Source organism: Bos grunniens, chromosome 1 (assembly GCF_055505025.1).
Source record: "Bos grunniens cultivar Pamir isolate PY7600 chromosome 1, Bosgru_T2T1.0, whole genome shotgun sequence".
In the NCBI taxonomy this organism is placed as follows: domain Eukaryota; kingdom Metazoa; phylum Chordata; class Mammalia; order Artiodactyla; family Bovidae; genus Bos; species Bos grunniens.
The window spans coordinates 90,146,905-90,173,504 of NC_141165.1; the positions used below are offsets into that span (position 1 = coordinate 90,146,905).

The window sequence follows — 26,600 nt, forward strand, 5'->3', positions numbered from 1 at the left end:
GAATGTATCTCAACATAACAAAGGCTATACATGACAAGATCACAGTTAACATCATACTCAATGGTAAAAAGCTGAAAGTTTTTCCTCTAAGATCAGGAACAAGACAAGGATGCCCACTCTCCCCACTTTTATGGGCAAGGAAAAAAAAAGGCATCCAAACAGGGAAGGAAGAAGCAAAACTGACACCATTTGCAGATGACATGATATTATACATAGAAAATCCTGAAGATGCCATCAAAAAACTGTTAGAACTAATAAATTTAGTAAAATTGTAGGCTACAAGATCAACACAAAACCTTGCATTTCTTTATACTAGTAATAAACTATCTGAAAGAGAAATGAGGAAAAAAATCCCATTTACAATTATAACAAAAGAATAAAATATCTAGGAGTAAGTTTAACCAAGGAGGTGAAAGGTCTGTATACCGAAAACTACATGACATTAATTAAAGAAATTGAAGAAGACACAATAAGTGGACAGGTAGTCTGTGCTCATAGATTGGAAGAATAACTATTGATAAAACATCCATACTACCCAAAGCAATGTACACATTCAATGCAATAGCTATCAAACTTCCAATGGCATTTTTTACAGTCTAAATAGAAGAAATAATCCTAAAATTTGTGAGGAACCACAGAAGACCCTGGATAGCTAAAGCAATCTTGAAAAAAGGAACAAAGCTGGAGGCGTCACATGCCCTGATTTCAAACTGTATAACAAAGCTAGAGTAATTAAAATAGTATGGTACTGGCATAAAAATACAGACACAGATCAGTGGAACAAAACAGAGAGCCCAGAATAAAACCTGTACACTTACAGTCAATTAGTTTACAACAAAAAGGCCAGGAATATACAATGGGGAAGAACAGCCTCTTCAATAAATGATATTGGGAAAACGGTACAACCACATGCAAAAGAATGAAACTGGATCACTATCTTACACCATATGCATAAATTAACACAAAATGAATCAGAGCCTTGAATCCATAAAACTTTGAAATCATAATTTGAATCCATAAGACCTGAAACCATAAAACTCCTAGAATATAAAAGAGACAGTAAGTTCCTTGACACAGGTCTTGGCAATAATTTTTTGATTCTGACACCAAAAGAACAACAGTGAAAATTAACAACTGAGACTACATCAAATTGAAAAGCTCCTGCAGAGCAAAGGAAGCTATCAACAAATGAAAAGGCAACCTACTGAATGGAAGAAAATAATTGCAAACCATTTATCTGATAAGGGGCTAATATCTAAAATATACCAATAATTCATACATTTCAGTACTAAAAAACAAACAATGCAATAAAAAATGGCAGAAGATCTGAATACTCATTTTTCCAAAGAAGACATACAGATGGCCAACAGACACGTAAAAGAAACTCAGTATCATTAATCATCAGAGAAACATGGATCAAAAATCACAATGAGATATCACTCCACACCTGTCAGAATGGCTATCACCAATAAGATAAGAAATAACAAGTGTTGGTAAGGATGCGGAGAAAGGTAAACCCTTGTGTACTGTTGGTGGGGATGCAAATTAGTGCAGCCACTATGGAAAACAGTACTTAGGTTCCTCAAAAAACTAAAATTAGAACTACCATTTGATCCAGCAATCTCATTTCTTATCTGAGGAACGGATATCATTAGCTCAAAAGGATATCCACACCCCCATGTTCACTGCAGCATTATTTACAGTAGCCAAGATATGGAAGCAACCTAATCCTAACAGTGGGTAAATTGTGGAATATATATGCAATAGAATATTACTCAGGCATAAAGAACAAAATCTTGCCATCTGTGACATGTTTTGATCTTGAGGATATTATGCTAAGTGAAGTAAGTCAAGATACAGAAAGACAAATACTGTATGATCTCACTTACATGTAGAATTAAAAACAAACAAAAAAACAAAAACCATAAAAAACCAAGCTCATAGAAACAGAGAACAGATTGGTGGCTGCAAGAGGTCAGGGGTGGGAGAAATAGTGAACTTCTTTTTTTTTCTGTTTTTAGTTTATATAGATTGAATTAAAAGTTTTTAAAAGCCTAAATATAAAATAAACCTATAGTTGCTCATTGAAAGAATTTTACTGGTGTGTACTTGAAACATAGCTTTTTGCCTTTGTTCATTTTCCTTCCTGTTTAACAATGATGTAATGGCTATACAGAAGATAAAAATTTTTGTATTATGCTCTGATATGATTTTCCAAGCTATGTAAGCTTAGGCAAAATATTATACATTTCCATATGCAAAATACCAATGGGAATATTTTCAGTTGCTTCTTAGATGGGATTATGGTCTGACAGCTGGACAAGGGAGACCTTTTTTGTATATATAACAATTATGGAAAAAGCCCTACTGTCAGTGTATATATGCTTTTATAAACTGAAAATATTCATTCAAAATTCAAAACAGTCTGTGTTTACCTGTGGTTAAAGGCAGGTGTGTGATGCTGTTCAAACAAGTCAGGGTGAACCACGTGGATGACAGCGTAGCCCCAGAAAACAGGAGGAGCAGAATTAGTTTCAGCATACCCCTGATAAAATCTGCAAACCTGAAAAGAAACAATGTATTAATCCTAGCTGGATTTTTAAAATACTCTTTACATGAATGACACACTTTGATTAAACAATAATATCTTGAAAATTTTCAATGCATTCTTTTAAAAGCAAGTTTTTATGTTTTTAAAAACTGATACATTTTATGTGTTTGTGTGTATGAGTATCTGTATGTGATAAGTGTTGCTCTGTGATTTTTTTTTCCTTTTACAAAACACATAAAATATGATCTCTGTTATGTATTTATTAATATAATTACAGGATAGATTCTTAGTTTTTAATTGCCACTTTTACTTTCTTTGTATATTTTTCTATAATTTCCAAACATCCTATAATGAGCACATAATGTCCTAGTCTTAGAAAATGGGCCAACATTGATAAAAACTTACAAAGACAGCTCTCCCAAAATTCAAAGTCACTTAGAGCCAAATATAAATCCTTACATCAGAGCCTTTGGGGTCCTTCCTATATGATCTGGTTTCTGCCTCCACTTTCCCTTTGTCTTACTATTCTTCACTCGCACAGCCCTGCTTCTGTCTCTCCTACATACTAAGGTTGTTTCCCATAGCAGCCGTAGCTTCTGCCCCTGTCCTGGAATGCTGGCATCTCCAGACTGTCACGTGACTTACTCCTGCTTACTCCTTAGGTCATTCAGGTCTCAGTTCAGGAAGGCTCTCCATGCTCATGGCCCTCCCCACCCCATTCTCACACTCTTGAAATATCTCTTGCTTTTGCATTTATTGTTTTTCTTCCCTATCAGACTGTAAGGTTTGTAAGAGCAAGAACATACCTCTAGAATACTGAATTTATTCTACAAAATTTGTTCATAATGTTTCATAGCACTTTAAGTTCTCAAAAATCCTGCTTTGTCTTGAATTAACATGCAACTCCTGGTAGAGATACTTTCTATTTAGTCATGACCAAAAACCTGCCCATTTGCCAACCGTTTTTCCTCATCTGCTAATGAACCACTGATTGTATAAACACAATTGTCTGGCTCTGCCTGTACACAACTTACTCTGTCCTTCAGAATTGTTCCTACTGTAGAAAAACTGATCCCATCACAAATATAACATTTACCATGTTTTCTCTTTGTTTTTGTAAAATAGATTTTAATTTCTATTGTAATGATATGACTTGCAATACTCTTTCATTTTGCACTTATTTGACATGACGGGGTTAATCACGTTTGTAAAGTGTTATCTAGACTAAAACGACTGCCTGTGAGAGCTGATGCCATCTTTTGGTGGGAAAAATGGATGCACCTTTGCCCAGTGACTTTGGTTAGTTCTCTACTATGAAAGTTGACAAAAAGAAAATTCTTATGTACTCTGAAAAATGTTTCACAGCTTGATGGAAATGCTCCTCAAGAAAATCCAAAAGCTTTGTTTTAATTCTATGTTCATTACTCTTTTGGTTTATATTAAGTGATGTGTCATGAACTTACTGGTGAGATAGGCAGATAGCTGGTATGAGAGAATAAAACAGTTTTCTGGTACAACCAGTTGAGTGAAGTTGAACAGTTAGTAAGTTTTTCAGGGCCTGATCACATAAGACTAAATTGACCACTCTGGTCCACCAATTTTGGAGACCTAGTCCTTTCAAATGGGCCAATACTATCAAAGTGTACTGTTAAGACCAAAGTAGTACATTTAGTAGTAACCTTGAGTAGTGTGTGAAAATGAAAGCGTTAGTCACTCAGTTGTGTCTGACTCCTTGCAATGCCATGGACTGTAGCCTGCCAGGCTCCTCTGTCCACGGAATTCTCCAGGTAAGAATACTGGAGTAGGTTGCTAGTCCCTTCTCCAGGAGGATCTTCCCTACGCAGGGATTGAACCTGGGCCTTCTGCATTGCAGGCATACTCTTTACCATCTGAACCGCCAGGGAAGCCCAACCTTTAGTAACATAATCACACGCATGAAAAAACAACCAACCACCTAAAGCACTCACGTCTATAAGGAGATTCCATTCTAGGGACCCCAAAAAGGCTGTTTTGAATATAATTTAAAAACTTATTTTAGGCTTAGAAGATATTACAATTGACTTTGGATTCCAGAGTAAGGGTTGTACTTTTTAAAACTTCCATTTCAACAATTTAAAAACAGAAATGTCCTCATTCTAATTTTTCCCTCTAGTTCTATTTCCATAAAGTTAAAATTAAGGGTTTGTAGAAAAAATACAGAGAAAGGCCCAAATAAGATGTCATTTCTGATACATAATGTGTCCCTCTTTGACTGATGTGATGCTCAGAAAAAGATTTGGTAAATGATGACTCAGTATCATTGGTTTGGAGATTAATTAGAAAAATTAGATAGGATTCTTATCAAAAGTGATAGTATCAGTGCAGTGATTTCATACAAATAGCTGTGCTCATATTTTTCTTTAGCTTTTTGATTTTATTATATTTCCTAATTTATAAAAACCTCAGAAAAAGTGATTTAGAAATAAGTGTCAATTTATTCTTTTATCAGCCCAGAAACACTATGCAAACTATAAGGTCTAGTTATAATATTATCCTGTGTCAATTATGTTTAAGTATTTAGACAGTTAGGTGCTTCACATATCTTACTTGATCTCCCCAAATATGTAGCTATATTCTTCCCTTCCTGGTAAAGTTGATTACCCAATTTTGTTTTTGTTTAAATAGGATAAAATGATTTGGAAAGTGAATGAATATTATCTCACTGGAAACACCAAGAGTAGTTTTATAGGTAGCCACCTACATGAGTGACATTTTCATTCTTTTCTTTTTTTTAGAATAAATGAGATTTTCCCTTATTCTGACTCATTCTAAAAATGTGTTGTCATATTGGGTTAAGAATTAAAGAGAGTTTGATGAAACTCAAAGTCTTTATGGGCATTTTTCATCAAAATGGGATAACCATAGGGTCATACCTGTCAAAAAAGACCAGAAATAAATATTTGCTAATCAGGATACTGACTTTTCATGGAAAGTTCTAGATATGCTCTTATGAATGATTCCCTTCAATTCTTTTCTACTCCCGGTAACTATCAATCTGCCTTTATTATTGTATCATCTTTCCTTGAGTCCAATTTGTAGATGCTGTTCTTTAAAAATATGGAGAGAGGAAGCTTAATACACTGGAAATACATCTCTAGTCTCCAAGAACATTTTACAGTGGACTCCTGAGAAGGTTTCTTGTAGCAGCAAATTCTACCTACTGTGTGTGGATTTTCTTATAGCCTGAACAAGTGTCCTTTTTTTGACTTTTGCCTGTTTTACTTTTCCTTAAATGTTAATGGTTATCTAGGGTAGCTGAGTTTCCCTTTGGGCTCTTTTTTTGATTGTGCTTACTCACATGTTTACCGTAAAATATTCTCACCTTGCCATAGCTATTCCAACAACACAGCCTCCAACAATGGACCAAAATCCAATCCAGCCAGCATCTACCTGTTAAGAAAGTGGCAGACACATTTAATACAAGATTATCATGTTGCAGTTTAGAAGGCATGGAAAAAATTGTCTTTAATCAGTATGTTAATAGCTAAATGGCATAAAATTTAGGAAATACTATTTAAGAAAATGAATCAGATGAAAGGATTCATGTGTGACTAGTTAATACAAACTTACCTAAATAAATACCAGGAAAGTACTAGGCAATAATTAAGTGCTAAAATGTCCGGTACAAGTCAAAAGAGAATGTATTAAGAGAACACAGATGAGTGGGGGGAAAAGAGGGTTGCGGGTGGGAGAGAGAGAGAAAACAGGTTGAGTACCTGAGGAGACAAAGAATTTGAGCTCGACTTCAAATGGACAGCTCGTTCTACTCCTGGAGAAAACATTTCCAGCCCTGTCATTTACTAGCTTTGTGACTCTGTGCAAATTAGGTCTTCCTGCCCATAACATGGACGTGAGATAATTTCCACACAAACCTTAGATCAGCAGTCAACATACAGGAAGTGCTCAATAGAGGTTAGAGCTGTGGCTGTTACCTGATGATGTTTCTCCATCATCTAATGTCTCGTCTCTTCCCTACCTTCATGGACAAACTTGCTCAGAGCAATCTACAAATGCTGCCTACGTTTCCTCATCACTCATCCTCAGTTAAAGAGTAGCTTTAACTCTTACTATGACTTGGCTTCTGTTGCAACACGCACCCTATGTCTCAGTTTTCTCATTAGTAGGATGGGGATTCGGGATAGTGAGGGTTTTTCTGAGAGTTAAATAAGTTAATCAATGCAAACTGCCCAATACCTGTTAGTTGACAATACTTGACATTTCATGTGTTCTGAACAATACTGGTGCATTTTGTCTTTTCTCTTTCCCCATCACGGGCATCACAATTGCTTATTTTCTTATTTTGTACTTCTGGACTCCTGTAGTAGCAATCTTTTTGCCCGCTATTTCCAGAATAATTATTTCAATCATTCCACTTCCCTGCTCAGAAACAGTTATTGGCTTTCTTTGTGGTTATAGGACAAAGTTCAAACTTGCCCTGGCACTTGGGAGCTACCCAAACTAAATTCTATCTCTTATTAGTTTTCTAGTCATATTTTTCATTACAGATGTGATAGAACTGGTCAGCCGTCCACCAAAATACATTATATCTTATCCTACCAGGGCATTTAGCTAGTTTACATGTTCTAGCCCATATTCAGCCACATGGGACCACATGACTAAGTTCTCATTAATGGAAGTGGAAAAAAGTGAGGTGTGCCATCTCTAGGCTAGAACCTAGAAGGCAACTGTATGCCTCCGCCAATGCTTTCTTTCCCTCTCTGCCAGCTGGAATACGGATAGTCAGCCATCTTCACCCATGCATATAATGACAAGGCCCTAGGAGACAGAAGAGCTTCAAAGAGGAAGCAACCTAGGTGTCTAAATCAGTGTAAGCAAGAGAGCAATCCAAACTGTGGACAACTGTTCTGGATTATTAGGCAAACTATCCTAGATACCTGTGTGAATGAGAAACTAATGTCTTCTTCAGTCTCAGAATTTTGGCATTCTTAGCCTACTCTTAGTATTACAATCAGATCAGATCAGATCAGTTGCTCAGTCGTGTCCGACTCTTTGCGACCCCATGAATCGCAGCACGCCAGGCCTCCCTGTCCATCACCACTCCCGGAGTTCACTGATACTCATGTCCATCGAGTCAGTGATGCCATCCAGCCATCTCATCCTCTGTCGTCCCCTTCTCCTCTTGCCCCCAATCCCTCCCAGCATCAGTCTTTTCCAGTGAGTCAACTCTTTACATGAGGTGGCCAAAGTACTGGAGTTTCAGCTTTATTTAGCATCATTCCTTCCAAAGAAATCCCAGGGCTGATCTCCTTCAGAATGGACTGGTTGGATCTCCTTGCAGTCCAAGGGACTCTCAAGAGTCTTTTGCGACACCACAGTTCAAAAGCAGCAATTCTTCGGCACTCAGCCTTCTTCACAGTCCAACTCTCACATCCATACATGACCACAGGAAAAACCATAGCCTTGACTAGACGGACCTTTGTTGGCAAAGTAATGTCTCTGCTTTTGAATATGCTATCTAGGTTGGTCATAATTTTCCTTCCAAGGAGTAAGCGTTTTTTAATTTCATGGCTGCAGTCACCATCTGCAGTGATGTTGGACCCCAGAAAAATAAAGTCTGACATTGTTTCCACTGTATTACAAATTCCAAAGTATTACAATAACTTTACACAAATCTTGCTCTACCAGTGTCTGGTGCCAGAAACAAAGATAAATGTTCTCTGGAGAAAAATAACACCAGAAATTTAAATCATCTCTACAGTTTTTCTTTCATACTACTGGCATGTGGGGCAAGAGAATTCTCTGTTCTTCAGAACTGCCCCTCTTCTTGCATTTAGCGTTTATTAACACTATGGACTGAGGCCTATTATACTATGAAGTCCCTATAAACATTCTCATCTATCCTGTAGGTCACTGGGGTCCTGCATCAGGTGAAGAACACTGTGTATCTGACTATACTAACCCTGGTCCTTTCAGGCCATTTTCTGCTTTCTCTATTCATGATATTTGCTTTAGTTAATAATATTCTCCCCAATAATTAATTTTTTTCTTTGCTTGAATTTAATTAATTAATTTGAGAGTATCCAAATTAATTGGAGGGTGTCTATGTGTCTACCAACCCAGAAGATCTGTTCTTATTTAATTTTAAATTTCATTTTATTTAATACCTGGTATGACTCATAGTGTCTGTATCTCTTAAGAGTTTGTACAGAGAGACACTTGGAAGGGATTCTCAGGCTTTGTAACATGAATCGTAAGATCTACAAAATCAGCATCATCTGAATGGGTGCTACACTTTTTCTTCCTGAAGTTGAGTATGCTTGGAATACCTGCCATCCAGAAAAACAGGAAATTAAAAGGTTTTCTCCTTATAGTAAAGATACACTAGGTAATTTGGGTTAATTTTCTGGTTGCAAAGCAGAAAATCTGGAGTGGGAAATATGTTTGAAGGCAGTAGAGAGTCAAGAAAGTAATTCATAATTCTGGAATAAGATGAGAAGGAAGCCTGGGTATTTGGGGGCACTTTTTCCTTAGGGGTGTGTCTACTGATTTCAGAAAAGGTAGCTAAGGGGCTGTAAAACTACTGACAGCCTCATGAATCTAGGAAGAAAAAAAATACGAGTTTGAGGCCTGCTCTTAGGTGTCTGGCCTTGTAGAAAACTCCAGGCTTTAGCCAGGGACTATACCTAAGAGCAACTTCACTTTCACTTTTCACTTTCCTGCACTGGAGAAGGAAATGGCAATCCACTCCAGTGTTCTCGCCGAGAATCCCAGGGACGGGGAAGCCTGGTGGGCTGCCATCTATGGGGTCGCACAGAGTCGGACACGACTGAAGCAACTTAGCAGCAGCAGCATACCTAAGAGCAGGCTTCCCTGGTGGCTTAGTTGGTAAAGAATCTGCCTGCAATGCAGGAGACCAGCGTTCAATTCCTGGGTCAGGAAGATCCCCTGGAGAAGGAAATGGCAACCCACTCCAAAATTCCTGCCTGGGAAATCTCATGGACGGAAGGAGCCTGGCAGGCTACAATCCATGCGGTCGCAAGAGTCAAATACGACTTAGCAACTAAACCACTACTATGCCTAAGAGTGGTATAAATGAGAAATGGAACTTTAAAAAAAAAGAAGAAGAAAGAAATGGAACCATATTCTGAGGGACTAAAACCTAGTTTTAAATGATCTCAATTCTTAAAACTGGATTAAGTGATCCTTAGACTCCTAAGAAAAAACATAAGTACTTTCTAGAGGAAAAGAACACCATTTCAAGCTTAAGTTATCACTACAACTTTTCATATACTATGTTGAGCACTCAGTCAAAAATAACTGAACACATAAGAAAACATGAATGAATATCACAAATATAAAGAGACCCACAAGGGATCTAGATAAAGGGATTAGGAAATATAGATTTCAAATAACTATTTTTAATAGTTTCAAAAACAATAAAAGACAAGATCAAGCATTTCTACAGAAATTTGGAAACTATGAAAAAGCATTGAATAAAAATTTTATAACTTAAGAACATAATAGTTGAAAGTAACTCATAGATGAGTTTAACAGCATATTAGAGCAGAAAACTGAAATTATAAGTTGGAAGAAAAGCTAGGTAAAATATTCAGTTTGAACAGAGGAAGGCAAAGGATAGAAAATTCAGAACAGAGAGTAAAAGACATAGGAAAGAAGTGTGAAAGTAGAACACGTATGGTTAGAATTACTGAAGGAAAAAGAAATAGAGAAAATGAAACATAAGCTTTGAAGGGACATTGGCTAAGAATTTTCTGAAACTGAAGAGACATTAAGCCATAGATTCAAGAAGTCCTACAAACCTTGAGCAGAATAAATGTGTTTCATTTTGAATTGCTTTTTTCAGTTCAGTTCAGTTCAGTTGCTCAGTTGTGTCCGACTCTGTGACCCCATGAACCGCAGCATGCTAGGCCTCCCTGTCCATCACCAACTCCCAGAGTCCACCCAAACCCATGTCCACTGAGTTGTTGATGCCATTCAACCATCTCATCCTCTGTCGTCCCCTTCTCCTCTTGCCCTCAATCTTTCCCAGCATCAGGGTCTTTTCCAAAGAGTCAGCTCTTCGCACTGGGTGGTCAAAGTATTGGAGTTTCAGCTTCAGCATCAGTCCTTCCAATGAACACCCAGGACTGATCTCCTTACTACCTATTCTTATTTTTTAAATTGAAGCACACTTGATTTACAGTATTATATGAGTTTCAGGTGATTCAGTATTTTTACGGATTATATTCCACTAAAAGTTATTGCAAAATAATGGCTCTAATTCCCTGTGCTATAAAATATATCCTGTTGATTACCTATTTTATACATAGTAGTTTGTATTTCTTAGTCCCATATCCCTAATTTGTTTCTCCCCATTTTCTTCTTCCTTTTGGTAACCACTAGTTTGTTTTCTCAGAGAAGGCTATGGCACCCCACTCCAGTACTCTTGCCTGGAAAACCCCATGGATGGAGGAGCCTGGTAGGCTGCAGTCTATGGGGTCGCTGAGGGTAGGACCTGACTGAACGACTTCACTTTCACTTTTCACTTTCATGCATTGGAGAAGGAAATGGCAACCCACTCCAGTGTTCTTGCCTGGAGAATCCCAGGGACGGGGGAGCCTGGTGGGCTGCCGTCTATGGGGTTGCACAGAGTCGGACATGACTGAAGTGACTTAGCAGCAGCAGCAGCAGTTTGTTTTCTATATGTGAGTCTGTTGCTGTTTTGCATATACATTCATTTGTAATATTTTTTTGATTCTCCATGTAAGTGATATATCTGACTTACTTCACCAAGCATAATATTCTCTAGGTATATCCATGCTGTTGCAAATGGCAGAATTAATTCTCTTTTATGGCTGAGTAATACTCCATTGTGGGCCTCCCAGCTGGCTCAGTGGTAAAGAATCTGCCTGCAAAGCAGGAGCTGCAGAAGACATGGATTTGATCCCTGGGTCTGGAAGATCCTCTGGAGGAGGCAATGGCAACCCATTCCAGTATTCTTGCCAGGATAATCCCATGGACAGAGGAGCCTGGTAGGCTACTGTCTATGGGGTCGCAAAGACTGAGTGACATGACTCAGCAACTAAGCATACACACACAGTTGAGGCTTAGATGGAATGAAAGGGTTCTGAGGACCTTGGACAGTCCTGGTAGAGGTAAAAGTTCTAATTTATAATAGATGTTAATAAGTGAAATGTACATTCTGTACCCTCTAGGATAACCACTAAATAATAAGAGACTAAAACTACCAAGCTAATAAAAGGGGAAAACAGAGTAGTAAAAAATCCAGGAGAAAGAAGAGAAAAAGGATAGACTAGATTGGAAAAAAAGGAAACCAATAATAAGGTGGTAGATCTAGACTCAAATCTACCAATAATTGCATTAACTGCAAATGGACTAAATGTTCCAATTAAAACACAAAGATTATCAGATGGAAATGAAGGAAAAACAGTATCACAAGAAAACTAGATGGCTTTATCAGCGAAATCTACCAAATATTTATGGAAAAATAAAATCCCCACACCATCAAACTTACATAAACTCTTTCAATAACAGAAAAAGAGGAAACATTTCAGAAGTTCTTTTCTGAGACTAGCAAAATCTTGATACTAAAATTGAAATGGTAGGACAAGATAAAAAAAATTATAGACTAATCTCATTCAGGAACATAAATGCAAAACATCCTAAACAAAATGCAAGCAAACTGAATTCAGTGATACATAAAAACTATAATAACTCACTGACAAAATGGATTTAGTACAGAAATGCAAGGTAGTTCAACATTTTATAATCAACAAATGCAATTCACCATATCTGCAGTTTAAAAGAGAAAGACCAGATGATTATCTCAGTGTTAAATTTTATTATATGTATTTTTCTCCATCTAATTGTCATTAGTTACAACTGATATGAGATGTATGCAGAGAGGTAAAAATATCTATGGATAAATAAATAAGTGAATTTAATAAGGTTGCTGGATATAAGATGAGCTATACTTCAATCATTTTCAAAAACCAGCTATATTTCTACATGCCAGCCAACAAAAAGTAAGATTTTTAAAGTTACCAATTATAATAGCTTCAGAAAACATCAAATACCTGGTAATACATCTAACAAATATATAGAAGGTGTTTTTGAGAAAAGAGATTCAGAGAGACATTAGGTAAGTAGATGAGAGATATAATGATCATGATTTTGAAGACTTACTATTACAAAAAGTTAATTCTCCAACTGACCTAGAGATTCATAAAATTCTAATCAAAATCTCAAAGAGTATTTATTCTACTACACACTAAAACTTATTATAAAACTAAAATACTTGAGACAATTTGGTATTGGCAAAGAGACAGATAAATAGACTAGAAGAAAAAATAATTTAGAAACATCCATGCACATAAGGGCATTTCATTATGACAAAGATGACACTGGAGAGTAATGGGGAAAGAACGATCTTCTCAAAAATTGGTGTTAGGTTAATGAAGAACTATCTGGGATAAAAGAAATTTAATCCCTACCTTTTAACAAGCACATAATTCAATTCTAGGTTTAAATGTGACCGGAATAACAATAAAGTTTCCAGAATAGCACTGTTCCACAGAACTTTCTATGATGATGGAAATATTCTATGTCAACACTGTCCGATATGGTACCTGTAAGTTGCATGTGGCCACGAGCACCTGAAAAGTGGTTGGTGCTATTGAGGAAGTTAATTTTTCATTTTAATTTTATTTCAACTAGTTTAAACTATTCACATTAAATAGCCACATGTAACTAGTGGCTACTGTACTGGATAAGAGAGTTCTGCACAATAATATACGGGTTGGTGCTATTGAGGAAGTTAATTTTTCATTTTAATTTTATTTCAAATAGTTTCAGTTCAGTTCAGTCGCTCAGTCATGTCCGACTCTTTGCGACCCCATGAACCGCAGCATGCCAGGCCTCCCTGTCCATCACCAACTCCCGGAGTCCATCCAAACCCATGTCCATTGAGTCGGTGATGCCACCCAACCATCTCATCTTCTGTCGCCCCCTTCTCCTCCTGCCCTCAATCTTTCCCAGCATCAGGGTCTTTTCAAATGAGTCAGCTCTTCGCATCAGGTGGCCAAAGTATTGGAGTTTCAGCTTCAACATCAGTCCTACCAATGAACACCCTGGACTGATCTCCTGTAGTATGGACTGGTTGGATCTTGCAGTCCAAAGGACTCTGAAGAGTCTTCTCCAACACCATAGTTCAAAAGCATCAATTCTTCCGTGCTCAGCTTTCTTTATAGTCCAACTCTCACATCCATGCATGACCACTGGAAAAACCATAGCCTTGACTAGACGGACCTTTGTTGACAAAATGTTGTCTCTGCTTTTTAATATGCTGTCTAGGTTGGTCATAACTTTCCTTCCAAGGAGTAAGTGTCTTTTAATTTCATGGCTGCAATCACCATCTGCAGTGATTTTGGAGCCCAGAAAACTAAAGTCAGCCACTGTTTCCACTGTTTCCCCATCTATGTGCCATGAAGTGATGGGACTGGATGCCATGATCTTAAACTATTCAAATTAAATAGCCACATGTGACTAGAGGCTACTGTATTGGATAAAAGAGTTCTACATAATAATATATGGGAATAGATTTATGAATTTGGAGCAAGAGAAGATTTCTCTCACTTTCTCCTTTGCAATATCATTTCTGCCTGCTAAATCCAACACCTAGACTATCTCCAAATTGGTTTCTATTGACCACATCTTTCGTTTGTTTTTAAATAAGAACCATATTTTCCTAATTGTTTATATGTCTAATTTAAAAAAAATTGTCTACTATATGCTGTGGATGATACAATAGAGAGATTCTGGATTATCTTTTCTAAGATAGTTGATTTTTGAGTTCATATGCCATTCAATTAATGGCAGATCACCTTGAACTTGTGTAAGCTCAGTTTTGCACTTTACTAGTGAAGAAGATTAGAAACCAAGTTGTTTCTCAAGTTCCTTTCACTTGGCAGGCTTCAATCTCCAAATCATGTCCTCTGCAGATTTTTGTCAGGGCTTGGTTTTAGGTTTTGTTCATGGTGGGTCCAAGAACAATAGGCTTTCCTCTATTGAGGGTATGGTCTGTGATTCTAAAGTTTGTTCTTCCTGGTGTCTCAACAGAAGCCTAAGATGTTAACAAGTTGTTAATGAGGTCTTACACTCTGGCTGGGCCAGAACTCCAAGGGTCCTGCATGCTTGCCCTCTGCTATACTTGTCCTAGCTTTGCACCCCACAGCAGTCTCTGTACTAAGTCTGCGGTAGCTTTGCCTTTTACATGTGCAGTCCATTCCTCAGCCAAGCCTTCCTGGGGAGACCACTTTCACAAAGCTCTCCTCTTTACAAAGCAGTAAGAAAAAGGCAGCCAGGCAGTGGGCAAGAATCTTGAACAGGTGTGTCATAAAAAAAGGATGCCACTTAAAAAGCTGTCATGGAAGTCACTACAAGGGCATACAACTGCACAGTCATCAGCACATCTAAATTTAAAAAGATTAACACTGCCAAGTGCTGGTAATGATATGCCGCAAGGAGAAATTTCATGTACCGCTGGTAGGACTATAAACGAAAACAACTACTTTGGAGGAGTTTGGCATCATCTATCAAAGCAGGCACACCCTGTAACTAGCAATTCCATTCCTTGATAGATATCCAGTAGAAATGTATATAGAAATGCCCCAAGGGATGAAAATATCCATACAGCACTGTTTATGACAGCCTAGATGTAGACATTCCAAAAGTTCCTCAAAAGAAAATTGGAAAAGTTGTTTATTCATGCAACGGATCAGTGTGCTAGATTTCCTCCATCTGACCTTCCTAGTCTCTCGACCCCTTCCTACCATGCTATTTGGAAGCAAGGAGAAGGAATGGACGTCATCAAGCATGTAGATGAAATGGTTATTTTTAAGGAAATGAGATACTGAGACTGAAGACAAAGTGAGGAATTAGATGTATGAATTGCCTTATATTTAATGACAGGATCTTCATCTTTATAAACCAAGAATCAAGGATCCTAAGATTTTTTCATTCTTTATTTTTCTTTTATTAGCATCATTAATCATAAGTGAAATTCCTGGTGGTTAACAAAATCCAGGAAGAAAATCAATATTGTTTATAACTATTTCATAAAGATCTTCCTTTAGCAGCAGTGGTACAGGACAATGCTTTACCTAGGCACTGAAGTCAAATGTAAGAACAGGCAGACAATGTTCAGAACTTCAGTGAACCAAAAATACCTACAAGATATAAAGAAATAAAACACTTACTTGGCTGACATGCACTGGTGTTAAAATTAAGTCCAGAACTCCAGACCAGCCAGCAAATACACCAAGTGGTATGGCATATGCTAAAGCAATCATCAAAAATCTCAAATTGCTGTAAAAGAGAAGAAAAAGAAAATATTATTACAAGTTCAAAATCTAGAATTTAAACTCTTACTCGTGAAAAAGTAAGTCATTTGGAAATTGGAATACCAGAATCAGAAATAGAAAATATTTGTCAGTTTAATAAATTTGAAGTTCCTTAAATTTTTTATTTTATATTTATAAGAATAATGTTTTTTGTTAACATTATTTAAAAATGTCACTGTTTATTATATAGATGAATTACCAACAATAGTTCATAAAATGAGTAGGCACCTTCATTTTTTTTAAAAGTTCTTATTTGTAAAGATATATTACTGTTTCTTCTGATGAACAGGTGGAGGGAAAAAAAGATTAATGAACATTTAAACAAACTGTCTACATCCAAATCACAGAATGCAACTGAGCAATAAAAAGGAGTAACTACCAATACACAAAACAACCTGGATGAATCTCCAGAGAATTATGGTGGATGAAAAAAAAGCTAACTCCAAAATTTTATGTACTATATGACTCAATTTATATAACATTCCTGAAGTGACATTATGGTAATGGGAAACAGAGTAGCTGGTTGTCAGCAGCTACAGAGTGGGAGGGAAGTAGGTGTGGCTATACAAGGGCAATAGGCGGGATCCTTCTGATGATGGAAATGTACTGTATCTTTACAATACGTGTGAATTTTCTGGTTGTGATACCGCACTATAGTTTTGTAAGATGTTACCACTGGGGGAAACTGGGTAAAGGACCCATGTTATTTCTTTGTATTATTTCTTAAAACTGCATGTGGATCTACTATTATCTCAAAATAAAGTTTAATTTTAAAATGTAATAAGAGTTAGATATCATTCACAACAGCTTTTTTAAAATTTGTAAACTATAAAATATTTAGGAATAAACCAGGAAGACCCAAGATCTCTACGGGTAGAGGGGGGAACACAGGAGGGCACAGACGATGATTTAAATAAACAGAAACAGAGTCCATGCTGTCAAGTTACCACCAATTCATCTATAATTCACTGCAGTCACAATTAAAATTCCAGGTGAATTTTTAAAAGAAATCTAAGAATAAAGTTCATGTGGGAAAATAAAAGTCCTTGGAAGGCTAACTCATCCTTGAAAAATGTGAAAAAGGAAGTCTTTGTCCTACCAGATATTAAGACAAACTGCACATCCAGAGTAATAAATATAGTATGGTATTTGCTCAAGAAGAAAGAGAACAATGAAGGAAAAAAGAGACCCAAGACACAGAAACTCCACCTACAATAAAGCTGGCACTACAAAAATAAAATGGATGAGGACTGTTTAGTGAATGGTACTAGATCATTTTACAGAGAGGGAAAACCTCCCGGTATTTAACACCATATACTAACACAGAGTCTAGGTAAATCCGTAAATGTGAAAGAAAAAGAACAGGAAGTTATAAATAAGACATTCACTGAGAAAATTAGTAAACAGCTGATATAATGGGAATAGATATTTGAACTTTTAAAAATCAACAGGGAATTTATATCTAGAATATGTAAATCATTAAGAAAAAGACAGAAACTACCACTGAGACACGGGTAGAATCTATGAAGAGGAATTTACAGTAGATGAAACCTAAATGGCAAACAACTACATGAGAGTCTCAAACTTACTAACAACCAGAAAATGCATATTAAACAAAAGATAGATTTATTTTTACCCACTGGACTACTGAAAATTAGAAAGATGGATAATGCCAAGTTTGGCAAGCATATAGGAAAATGGGCATTGCTGATGAAAGTGTAGACAAGTGTAGGCATTTTTTTAGAGCAATTTGACAATACTTGGCAAATTCAGCTTAAAATAGCTGATGATCCAGCAATGCTGTGTGAGGTCTGTTTTCCAAAGAAGTCTTAGGTCTACAGTGACGCATATTAGGATGTCACTGCAGTGGTATCTGTGGTGACAATGAGTTGGAGGCAGAGTACACAGTGGGAATGGGTATAAAAAATGTGATGGTTTTATACCACAGAGTACAGAGAACTAGGTATCCACAAAGTACAGAGATATATCTTGAGAACAGAGCATGGCTACCATGAAATCAGAGTTATCCAGATATCATGTGCCTTCTGATGGAAGAAGACAGCAGGAGGTAGTTCTGTAAAATCAAAACCAAAACCTGAATCAGAATGCAGTTCAAGCTAACAATTTACAGGAAATACAGAGGGCAGAGGGGCAAACTACTCTACAAAGAGATAATCAACACATTCCAGACCTTGGAGACAGAGAGCTGGCTCCTCAACAAACAATTACAAAGAAAAGAGAGGGAGATGGAAGGAAACCTAGAGATTATAAGGCATTTGAGCCCACTGCAATGCATGGTTCCAATCTAGATCCTGACTTAAACAAACAAAAAGCACTTATGACATTTATGAGACAATTGAAACACCAATTTGATAGTAGCAAACTACTGCTAAAATGTTTTCAGTGTAACAATAATAACGTATTTACTTTTAAAAGAGTTCCTATCTTTTTAACACAAACATGTTAAAATATATATGGATGAAATGATTTATCATTTGGGATTTGCTTCATGATACAGAAGAGGGAAGTGTACAAATGAAACAATATTGGCCACAAAGTGGTAATTGTTGGTATTTGGTTATGTGGATATGGAGGTTATACTGTTCTACCTTCCTATTTCCAAAATAAAAAGTATTTTATAAAAACCACATAGTGTTTAGTGAAAAAAGCCAAACAGAATGAGATACAAAATATGTCACTGTTTAGATAAAAATAGAAGCATACAAAACAATACAAATGTTACAAAAGCACAAAGAGATACACATAAAATGCATTTGAAAGGTAGCCTAGGTAGGGAAAAGGGAATGGGAATGAGAAATATAAAGAAAAGAATGAATGAATGAATAAAAGTGTTCATGTATCCTGAAGCAAGGAACATGTTCAACTTAACTCTCTTTAAGTCTAAAAGTCAAAAACAACCACCATCAAACATTAAACTGATACATAAAGGGAGAGAAATGTTTACACTAGGTCACACAGGTTATATACATCTGAAGTGATGGGAATCATGTGGACAGGAAGTAGACAATGGAAACTTTGAAGCATAACCAATGATTTTTTTTTTCCTGCCTAGACAATGGAATTACAATCTAGAGAAGCAGTTATTCCGATTAATCTAGGAAGCAATGATTTCAGAAGTTCTTTGAAGGACCAGGGATTTGAATTACACAGGTAGGTTAGGGCAATGGACCATGGCATGTCCAAAGAAGTCCCCTGGAGAGCCCAAAGCCCAAAGGGGCTTTAAGTATAAGATCTTTCTTTAATCGAGAAGAAAGATCTTATACTTATACTCTCTAGTTTAAACAGAATAAAGATCTTGACTCTAGGGTAATTAGAAGCAAACACAAAGTGGTTTGTTGTGGTCAAAGTGATCATCATTTTAAGTTGTTTTTTCCTTCTCGAACAGAATTTTCCATAACTCCTTACCTTAAAACCCTGCCATGACTCCTCACTTCCCACAGAATAGTTCAAATTATTAGGATGGCGTGATCTGACCTTAATCTACCTCTCTAGCTTACCTATTGCTCTCTAACCTCTAGCTTTGCATGGAGAAAAACTTGGTTAAATAGCATTAGAAAAAAACCAAACCTATCATTTTAACTCTCAACTTACAAATGTGTGCCACTGATCACAAGTCAACTGAACTAATATTATTACTTTGCCTATTATGTGGAAGGCAATTTACTAGATGCTGTAGATGTGGTTTTCAAAACTTTTTACTATATTCCAGAATAAGAAATATTTACTTAGTGACTTAGTACACAGAGATTCAGTATGTAAGTACTGAAACAAAAGTATCACTCCAAAATATGTATCATTATTACATGTGATATAATAATAGTTTCTGTTCTATTTTATTCCTTTCTATTCTGTTTAAGAAAAAAAGGTGGTCAGCCTACTAAATTAGCTGGCTATGAATCAAAGTTTGAGAAACAGAGTTACATAGCTATGCTACCTACCATGGTAGGCACTTTTGCAATGTGGCTATTGAGCACATGAAATGTGATTAGTGCAACTGAGGAACGAATATTTAATTTTATTTCATTTTAATTAATTTAAATTCAATTTAAAAACACAGTGAAGAGAAATTTTCCATTACTTTTTGGCAGAAGTACATTCCACTTTAACTGCCGACTCTTTGCGAATCGACTGTTTGCGACCCCATGGACTGCAGCAAGCCAGGCCTCCCTGTCCATCACCAACTCCCGGAGTTCACTCAAACTCATGTCCATCGAGTTGGTGATGCCATCCAGCCATCTCATCCTCTGTCGTCCCCTTCTCCTCCTGCCCCCAATCCCTCCTAGCATCAGAGTCTTTTCCAATGAGTCAACTCTTCGCATGAAGTGGCCAAAGTACTGGAGTTTCAGCTTTAGCATCATTCCTTCCACAGAAATCCCAGGGCTGATCTCCTTCAGAATGGACTGGTTGGATCTCCTTGCAGTCCAAAGGGACTCTCAAGAGTCTTCTCCAACACCACAGTTCAAAAGCATCAATTCTTCGGTGCTCAGCTTTCTTCACAGTCCAACTCTCACATCCATACATGACCACTAGAAAAACCATAGCCTTGACTAGACGGACCTTTGTTGGCAAAGTAATGTCTCTGCTTTTCAATATGCTATCTAGGTTGATCATAACTTTCCTTCCAAGGAATAAGCATCTTTTAATTTCATGGCTGCAATCACCATCTGCAGTGATTTTGAAGCTCCAAAAAATAAAATCTGACACTGTTTCCACTGTTTCCCCATATATTTCCCATGAAGTGATGGGTCCAGATGCCATGATCTTCATTTTCTGAATGTTGAGCTTTAAGCCAACTGTTTCACTCTCCTCTTTCACTTTCATCAAGAGGCTCTTTAGTTCCTCTTCACTTTCTGCCATAAGGGTGGTGTCACCTGCATATCCGAGGTTATTGATATTTCTCCCGGCAATCTTGATTCCAGCTTGTGCTTCTTCCAGTCCAGCGTCTCTCATGATGTACTCTGCATATAAGTTAAATAAGCAGGGTGACAATATACAGCCTTGACGTACTCCTTTTCCTATTTGGAACTAGTCTGTTTTTCCATGTCCAGTTCTAACTGTTGCTTCCTGACCTGCATATAGGTTTCTCAAAAGGCAGGTCAGGTGGTCTGGTATTCCCATCTCTTGAAGAATTTTCCAGTTTATTGTGATCCACAGTCAAAGGCTTTGGCATAGTCAATAAAGCAGAAAGAGATGTTTTTCCAGAACTCTCTTGCTTTTTCCATGATCCAGCAGATGTTGGCAATTTGATCTCGGGTTCCTCTGTCTTTTCTAAAACCAGCTTAAACATCTGGAAGTTCATGATTCACGTATTGCTGAAGCCTGGCTTGGAGAATTTTGAGCATTACTTTCCTAGCGTGTGAGATGACTGCAATTGTGCAGTAGTTTGAGCATTCTTTGGCATTTCCTTTCTTTGGAATTGGAATGAAAACTGACCTTTTCCAGTCCTGTAGCCACTGCCGAGCTTTCCAAACTTGCTGGCATATTGAGTGCAGCACTTTCACAGGATCATCTTTCAGGATGTGAAATAGCTCAACTGAAATTCCATCACCTCCACTAGCTTTGTTCATAGTGATGCTTCCTAAGGCCCACTTGACTTCACATTCCAGGATGTCTGGCTCTAGGTGAGTGATCACACTATCGTGATTATCTGGGTCGTGAAGATCTTTTTTGTACAGTTCTGTATATTCTTGCCACCTCTTCTTAATATCTTCTGCTTCTGTTAAGTCCATAACATTTCTGTCCTTTATCGAGCTCAACTTTGCATGAAATGTTCCCTTGGTAACTCTAATTTTCTTGAAGAGATCTCTAGTCTTTCCCATTCTGTTGCTTTCCTCTATTTCTTTGCATTGATCGCTGAGGAAGGCTTTCTTATCTCTCCTTGCTATTCTTTGGAACTCTGCATTCAAATGGGTATATCTTTCCTTTTCTCCTTTGCTTTTTGCTTCTCTTCTTTTCACAGCTATTTGTAAGGCCTCCTCAGACAACCATTTTGCCTTTTTCCATTTCTTTTCCATGAGGATGGTCTTGTTCCCTGTCTCCTGTAGAATGTTGTGAACCTCAGTCCATAGTTCATCAGGCACTCTATCTATCAGATCTAGTCCCTTAAATCTATTTCTCACTTCTACTGTATAATCATAAGGGATTTGATTTAGGTCATACCTGAATGGTCTAGTGGTTTTCCCTACTTTCTTCAATTTAAGTCTGAATTTGGCAATAAGGAGTTCACGATCTGAGCCACAGTCAGCTCCTGGTCTTGTTTTTGCTGGCTATATAGAGCTTCTTTGGCTGCAAAGAATATAATCAATCTGATTTTGGTGTTGACCATCTGGTGATGTCCATTTGTAGAGGGTTCTCTTGTGTTGTTGGAAGAGGGTGTTTGCTATGACCAGTGCGTTCTCTTGGCAAAACTCTATTAGCCTTTGCCCTGCTTCATTCCGTACTTCAAGGCCAAATTTGCCTGTTACCCCAGGTGTTCCTTGACTTCCTACTTTTGCATTCTAGTCCCCTATAATGAAAAGGACATCTTTTTTGGGTGTTAGTTCTAAAAGGTCTTGTAGGTCTTCATAGAATCGTTCAACTTCAGCTTCTTCATTGTTACTGGTTGGGGCATAGGCTTGGATTACTGTGATATTGAATGGTTTGCCTTGGAAACGAAGGTTGCTCAGACGGTAAAGTGTCTGCCTACAATGTGGGAGACCTGGGTTCAATCCCTGGGTTGGAAAGATTTGCTGGAGAAGGGAATGGCAAACCACTCCAGTATTCTTGCTGCCGCCCCCCCAACCAAAAAAAAAAAAAAAATTTACCTTAATAATCTACAAAAGCTCCGTCGATAACTCAGCCGCTGGCTAGCTGCAGCAACACTGGGAGGAAGAGGTGGCCGAGGTGGGAAATAAGCTAGAGTTGCAGAAAATAGTAAGCAGACACCTCCAAATTCTGAAAAACGAAACAAAAAAAGTAAAATGTTAATCAGACAACACAAAAAGTTCAACATTTCAAGTATTTCTCTAACAAATATTTATTGAGCATCAATGCAGCTTTAGATATATTGTTGTTGTTGCTCAGTCACTCAGTTGTGTCCAATTCTTTGCAATCTCATGGACTGCAGTATGTGAGGCTTCCCTGTCCTTCACCATCTCCTGGAATTTGCTCAAACTCATGTCCATTGAGTCCGTGATGCCATTCAACCGTCTCGTCCTCTGTTGTCCCCTTCTCCTCCTGCCTTCAATCTTTCCCAGCATCAGGGTCTTTCCTAATGGGTCGACTCTTCCTATCAGATGGCCAAAGTACTGGAGTTTCCGCTTCAGCATCAGTCCTTCCAATGAATATTCAGGATTGATTTCTTTTAAGACTGACTGGTTTGATATCCTTGCAGTCCAAGGGACTCTCAAGAGTCTTTTCCAACACCACAGTTCGAAAGTATCAATTCTTCAGCGCTCAGTCTTCTTTATGGTCCAATTCTAACATCTGTACATGACTACTGGAAAAACCATAGCTTTGACTATGTGGACCTTTGTCAGCAAAGTAATATCTCTGCTTTTTAATACACTGTCTAGGTTAATCATAGCTCTTCTTCAAAGGAGCAAGTGTCTTTTAATTTCATGGCTGCAATCACCATCTGCAGTGATTTTTGGAGCCCAAGAAAATAAAGTCTGTCACTGTTTCCATTGTTTCCCCATCTATTTGCCATGAAGTGATGGGACCAGGTATCATGATCTTTGTTTTCTGAATGTTGAGTTTTAAGCCCGTTTTTGACTCTCCTCTTTCACCTTTATCAAGAGACTCTTTAGTTCCTCTTCGTTTTCTGCCATAAGGGTGATGTCATCTGCATATCTGAGGTTATTAATCTCTCTCCCAACAATCTTGATTCCAGCTTGAGCTTCCTCCGGCCCAGCATTTTGCATGATGTCCTCTGCATACAAGTTAAATAAGCTGGGTGACAATATACATATATAGATATATACAGATATATCTATAAATGTATATACAGATAAATATAGATAAGCAAATAGTTATATACAGGTAAGCAAAATATAGTACTTGCCTAGACAAAACAGCTCAGTCTTGTGAGAAAGATTGATGTGCAAAGATATAACTTCCAGCAGGTAAGAAGTCATACAAGGAAATAAGTATGGCAGACTTGTGGTATGGTACACTACATAAAAAGAGGATTGAAGCAGTAAACAAATGTTCCTCTATGGAGAAAACCCATTAAAAGCCAACAGTATTATCTGTAACAGAGATCTTTAAACAGGCCTAGGATGACTGTTTGATAAGCATGGCCCTCAAAAATAAAGACTAGGCTAGAAAATTGGTAAGACTAGGACAGGAAAAAGTTTATTTGATCAATGATAGGATATTCTAATGCTTTGTGTAGAACAGACTTAATATATAGGCTTTATGGAAAATCTGAACATGACAGGGAAGCATCCCCCAAAAAAGAAACCAAGAGACAGAGAGCAAAATTTAACAAACACAAGACCAGCTAATGTAGGCTATTAAACAATCAAAGGGCTTCCCTGGTGGCTCAGTGGTAAAGAGTCTGCTTGCAATGTAGGAGCCACAAGAGATGCAAGTTTGATCTCTGGGTTGGGAAGATCCCCCAGAGAAGGGCATGGCAACCCACTTCAGTATTCTTGCCTGGAGAATCCCATAGACAATGGAGCCTGGTAGGCTACAGTTCACAGGGTCGTAAAGACTCAGACATGACTTAGCACACACACGCTCATGAAACAATGAAAAGTAAAATGAACATCTGATCAATCTTAGTTTGGGCACCATTATAGAAGGAAAAGTTCCTAGGAGTCCTGATCTTTCCCTCCAGAATTCTGGCACATGGAAGTCCCAGCTTTTAACTGTGCTCAATTTAGTAGAAAAGCATGACTCTAATAGAAAAGTCAGGAAACCTTGGAGTATAGACCAGTATATCCCATTAATTAACTTATAAACTGAATGAATTCCTTACTTTTTCTGAGTCAATAAAGGGAATAGACTAAGTGATTTCTAGATGTTCTTTCAGCAGGATAATTCTAAGTCTATGGCTATATTCTTAGCAAAAAGGTACAATATTTCTATAAGACACTAACCACAAACAATGTTGTTATTTTTTATCAATCTTAGGAACAAATTTAATGCATTGTTTTACTTTACAGTCCTTTTAATTATGAGTAAAAATGAATAAGCATCTTCCATATGCTTAGTGGCCATTTGTATTTCTTCTGTGATTGCCTTATTTGTATTCTTTGTCCATCTTTCTACCGGCATTTTTGTAAACAGCTTCACTGAGATATAATTCATAAGATATAGAATTCACACATTTAAAGTGCATAATTCAGTAAGTTTTACAATCATCACCACAGGTTTAAAACTTTTCCATCATCCTCCAAAGAAACTCTGTCAGTCAGTTCAGTCGCCCAGTCATGTCTGACTCTATGCGACCCCCAAAGCTGCAGCACACCAGGCTTCCCTGTCCATCAGCAACTCCAAGAGCTTGCTCTAACTCATGTCCATTGAGCCGGTGGTGCCATCCAACGATCTCATCCTCTGTTGTCCCCTTCTCCTCCCGCCTTCAATCATTCCCAGCATCAGGGTCTTTTCCAATGAGTCAGCTCTTTGTATTAGGTGGCCAAAGTATTGGAGTGTCAGCCTCAACATCAGTCCTTCCAATGAATATGCAGGACTGATTTCCTTTAGGATGGACTGGTTGGATCTCTTTGCAATCCAAGGGACTCTCAAGAGTCTTCTCCAGCACCACAGTTCAAAAGCACCAATTCTTCAGTGTTCAGCTTTCTTTATAGTCCAACTCTCACATACATACATGACTATTGGAAAAACCATACCTTTGACTAGATGGACCTTTGTTGGTAAAGTAATATCTCTGTTTTTTAATATGCTGTCTAGGTTGGTCATAGCTTTTCCTACAAGGAGCAAGTGTCTTTTAATTTCATGGCTGCAGAGCCCATCTGCAGTGATTTTGGAGCCCCCCAAAATAAAGTCTGTCACTGTTTCCATTGTTTCCCCAACTGTTTACCATGAAGGGATGGGACCAGATGCCATGATCTTAGATTTCGGAATGTTGAGTTTTAAGTCAATTTTTTCACTCTCCTCTTTCACTTTAATCAAGAAGCTCTTTAGTTCTTCTTTACTTTCTGCCGTAAGGGTGGTGTCATCTGTATTATTTGAGGTTATTAATATTTCTTCCAGAAATCTTGATTCCAGCTTCTGCATCATCCGGCCCACCATTTCACATGATGTACTCTCCATATAAATTAAATAAGCAGGGTGACAATAAATAGCCTTGACATACTCCTTTCCTGATTTGGAACCAGTCTGCTGTTCCATGTCCAGTTCTAATTGTTGCTTCTTGACCTGCATACAGATTTCTCAAGAGGCAGGTATGGTGGTCTGGTATTCCCATCTCTTTCAGAATTTTCCAGTTTGTTGGTATCCACACAGTCAAAGGCTTTGGTGTAGTCAACAAAGCAGAAATATATGTTTTTCTGGAACTCTCTTACTTTTTTTATGACCCAGTAGATGTTGCCGATTTAATCTCTGGTTCCTCTGCTTTTTCTAAATCCAACTTGAACATCTGGAAGTTCACAGTTCATGTA

At 37.6% G+C, this 26,600-nt stretch overlaps 1 protein-coding gene across 1 annotated transcript in view; it reads right to left on the minus strand.

Moving 5' to 3' along the window:
* Positions 1-26,600, minus strand: part of SLC49A4 (solute carrier family 49 member 4) — a 90,499-nt gene that overhangs the window by 23,869 nt on the left and 40,030 nt on the right. Inside the window, exons 4-7 of the mRNA XM_086403182.1 lie at positions 22,797-22,926; positions 15,829-15,937; positions 5,913-5,980; positions 2,436-2,563 (exon numbers count right to left, since the gene is read on the minus strand). Of these exons, the coding sequence (XP_086259308.1) occupies positions 2,436-2,563; positions 5,913-5,980; positions 15,829-15,937; positions 22,797-22,926 (435 nt within the window). The remainder of the gene's footprint in view (positions 1-2,435; positions 2,564-5,912; positions 5,981-15,828; positions 15,938-22,796; positions 22,927-26,600) is intronic.